The sequence below is a fragment of the Herpailurus yagouaroundi genome, unplaced genomic scaffold, assembly GCF_014898765.1.
Source record: "Herpailurus yagouaroundi ecotype Mexico unplaced genomic scaffold, PumYag 192, whole genome shotgun sequence".
NCBI classification, from domain to species: Eukaryota; Metazoa; Chordata; class Mammalia; order Carnivora; family Felidae; genus Herpailurus; species Herpailurus yagouaroundi.
In genome coordinates, this window is record NW_024412423.1 from 790,131 (window position 1) to 793,406 (window position 3,276).

The 3,276-nt window shown below is 57.0% G+C and overlaps 1 protein-coding gene across 1 annotated transcript; it reads left to right on the forward strand.

Moving 5' to 3' along the window:
- Nucleotides 1-243: 243 nt before the first annotated feature.
- Nucleotides 244-2,652, forward strand: CBY3 (chibby family member 3). The gene is made up of 2 exons (XM_040444194.1): nt 244-761; nt 1,928-2,652. Exons 1-2 carry the CDS (start codon nt 712-714, stop codon nt 2,610-2,612), a joined length of 735 nt encoding a protein of 244 aa, XP_040300128.1. The 5' UTR covers nt 244-711; the 3' UTR covers nt 2,613-2,652.
- The last annotated feature ends 624 nt before the right edge of the window (nt 2,653-3,276 follow it).

Genomic DNA, 3,276 nt, shown 5'->3' on the forward strand with positions numbered 1-3,276 from the left:
CTATGCTGCTGGGGCCCCAAAGATCCCTTTTACTGGTGATGCACCCACCTCATACATGCGTTAAGTGCTGGCTGACAACTCACAGCTGCCCTGGCCAATACATCATGGGAAATGAAGGGTAGGAGAGAAGGGAGAGGGCGTTAAAAACTTGCTTTCTTGTGGTAAGGAGGCCTAACTGTGCAATTTATGCAGTTACCTATGGGATGGGGCTGAAACTAGTTTCCAACTGAGGCCACTCTCCTGCTTACTTTAGTTTGTTGCCCCGCCCTGCCCTGTTTCCCCCATCTCTTCTCCTGGAAGCACTTCCCCAATAAATCACTAAGCAAGAATTCTCATCTCAGTCTCTGCTTCCGGGAACCTGACCCATGACACCCAGACACTAGAAACTATCTTGTTTTTGTCTTATTGTTTGTTTTAGGGACTTATCTTGTTCAATCAGTCCCTTACATCAAATTCCTATCTCTGGCTCTGCTTCTAAACCTCCCCCCACACACCCCCACCACACACACCCCCACTATAGTTTGATAAGAGAACATCTCCTTCACTTCTGTACAACCCCGCCTGGAACACAGCAGACAGTAACTGCTGAATATGGGAAGAGCCCAGGGTCTGTTTTATAGCTAGACCGTGTGCACCCCTTCTGTCCCAGGCTGGCCCAACCTGGAGGCATTGTGAGTCATAGCTGGTGGACAGCAGCTTAGTGGTTCAGGGATGGGGCCAGGCCTGGGAGAGCAGCTTGGCACCTCCGACACATCCTCCAGGTGAGGCACAACATGCAGTGAGCATTACTGGGAAAGGGCCCTCTGGGAAGACGCAGCCTTAAACATGGGCCTGGCTGCACATTTCAGGCTCTCTTTGGGCTTTCAGAGAGACGATGCCCTGAGCCAGATCTAGGGGGTAGTACCACCCCTTCAGCCCAGCTGTGTGCGAGAGGAATAAGTGTATGTTGGATTGATGAAGGCATGATAGAGTTCTATCCCTTTTCACCCTCCTGGAGAGAAGAGGAATTTAAAAGAGAACACATAGCCCTCTTCCCCTTTAATAGAGTCAGCACTTACAGGCGCTGGCGGAGACAGAATGAAACTTGTCTGTTATCTGGACTTTAGCTTCCTTGAGGATGTAGTCCACTTGGGAGAAAAGTCATGTGTAGTCTGCATAACCTCTATGACTTTGAATTCTAAGCATAGGTCCTAGCCCATGGCACAGGCCCCCAAGATGTCACTGAGCATAATGCACCACTGTCACCTACATACACATCTGGGTTCCTAGCTGGACCAGTAGCATCTTGAGGGCAGGCACAGGCTAAGAACCCCTGCCCAGACCAAGCCTGGCCCAGAGCAGTTTATAAAATAACTGAACGTGGCAATAATGCCTTTATTTTAGACATCCTACCAAATACTTTCCTGAATCCAGACCTAGCCCTGGCTTTGTCATCCAGCAGTGCCCTCTTATCCACAGAATGAAGTTTATGCCCTGGTCCCCTTTCTAGCCTCCTCTTCTATTCCCAGCCGAGTCCCCTACACAAACCCTACTCCAAACTCTTCCTTACATGGGGAACATGCAAGCTGTGCCTGGCTCTTCACTCTGCCTAGAGGTTCTCCATTGTCCACCCTCAACCTACATGGCAAAGTCCTGCTCAACTTTTAAGTACCTGTCTCAGCAATCCCTTCCAGCAGCCTGTCCTATGCTCAGAAAGCAAGGGATATGGTCCTTCATCCGCATTTTGTCTCCTGGGCCTGACACACAGTGGTCTTTGGAGAAGGTAGTTTCAGGAGATTGCTGTCAGTGCCAGTGTGCAGGGATGGGCTCCTCAGCGACCAGCACCCTAGTGCCAGCCTCAGAGCTAAGCCCTGTCCACCGATCCTCGCGGTTTGACCGGACAGCCTGTCCAAGCAGGCTGCTCACCCGGACTCTTGCTCCCCGGCAGTGCCCCTGGCTCGCCTTCATCATTCTGGACACAGGGCCTCCAGAGGCAAGGGCGCAGCCCTGGTCGCCCACGTCCTCGAGGCTCGGCACTGGGCACCCACGCGCCCCACAAGATCCACTCGGTCCTCGCCCTGGAGGCCTTCAGGTGTCTTAGCTCAGGCCACATCAGCCGCCTGTGGGAGCAGCTGCAGCAGTTCTGGGCCGACCACTTCTCGCAGCGCTTCTCCCCGCGGCGCCCGCCGCTGCGCCGCATCTCCTCCATGTCCACCTTCTACTTGCTAGACCACCGGACGCGCCAGGCCGAGCTGGGCCTCAGCTACGGCGCGCCGCGCACTCGCCTGAGCGACGAGGCCTTTGTGTTCCGCGGCGGCCAGTGGACCACCGAGGGGCAGCCGCGGCGGTCGCGACCGCTGCTGCCCTCACCCAGCAACTCGGGCTGGAAGACGCAGGTGCAGGGGGTCAACAGCCAATTGTTGCTGGAGGAGAACAACTACCTGAAGCTGCAGCAGGAGCTGCTCATGGACATGCTGACTGAGACCACAGCGCGCATGCACCTGCTGGAGAAGAAGCTCGATTCCCAGGCCAGCCCGGCGTCTGGGGCGGGCTCCTGGCAGAGGAAGATGCGCAAACGCGAAGGCGCGAACGCGGTGCTCTTGCTCCAGCCGCGCGCTCTGGAGTCGCGGTGACGCAATAAAACCCGTGCGGCGCACGCGCATTTCGCTCCTCGCTGCCCGCCAGGCGCCTTCGTGGGCAGCCAAGTGGGGTCGGCTCGGGCTCGCGACCTGCGGGTAGGGACCGTCACTTAGTGCGCGTTAGTGGACGGGTGACTCAGCCGGCAGCCCGTCTCGGGAGGGCGCGATAGGGCCGTGGAGGAAGGTGTGTGTGCGGCCCGCTGGGAACGCGGGGTGGGAGCCAGGCTTGCAAAGGGCAGTGCTAGGGGAGGGAGGAGTGGAGTGGGCGCGAGGATGGCAAGCAGGGGTGAGCAGTGGCGTTCTTGGCCCAAGGAACGGAGGACGAAGTCGGGGAGACAGTGAAACCTTGGGAGCTCAGCGATGCCGGGTGCGGTGAGGCGGTCAGGCGGAGAGGGTCGGGGACCTCGCTCTTGGCTCCCCTGGTTTAGAGGAGCGGCGCGGGCCAGAGGGTTTCAGCCTGAGTCCGGAGTATGTGTATTTTACGAAGCTTTCTCGAAACTGGGCCTCAGCCTCTCCCAGCTGCTGTGTGGCTTTTGGCGGGTAGCTTCTCCGTTACAGGTCTCCTTTCCTCCTCTGTAGAATAAAGGGTTTGTCTCACCCGGGGTGCAAACGAGCACTCTCCAGAGCTAAGCCTGTAACACAGATAGGATTTGCTCCA

Excerpts from the sequence above, each read along its gene's own strand:
- CBY3 (XM_040444194.1), top strand. The coding sequence starts at position 712 with ATGGGGCCAGGCCTGGGAGAGCAGCTTGGCACCTCCGACACATCCTCC. Across the intron at positions 762-1,927 it reads ACCTCCGACACATCCTCCAG|TGCCCCTGGCTCGCCTTCAT; the intron begins GTGAGGCACAAC and ends GCTCCCCGGCAG.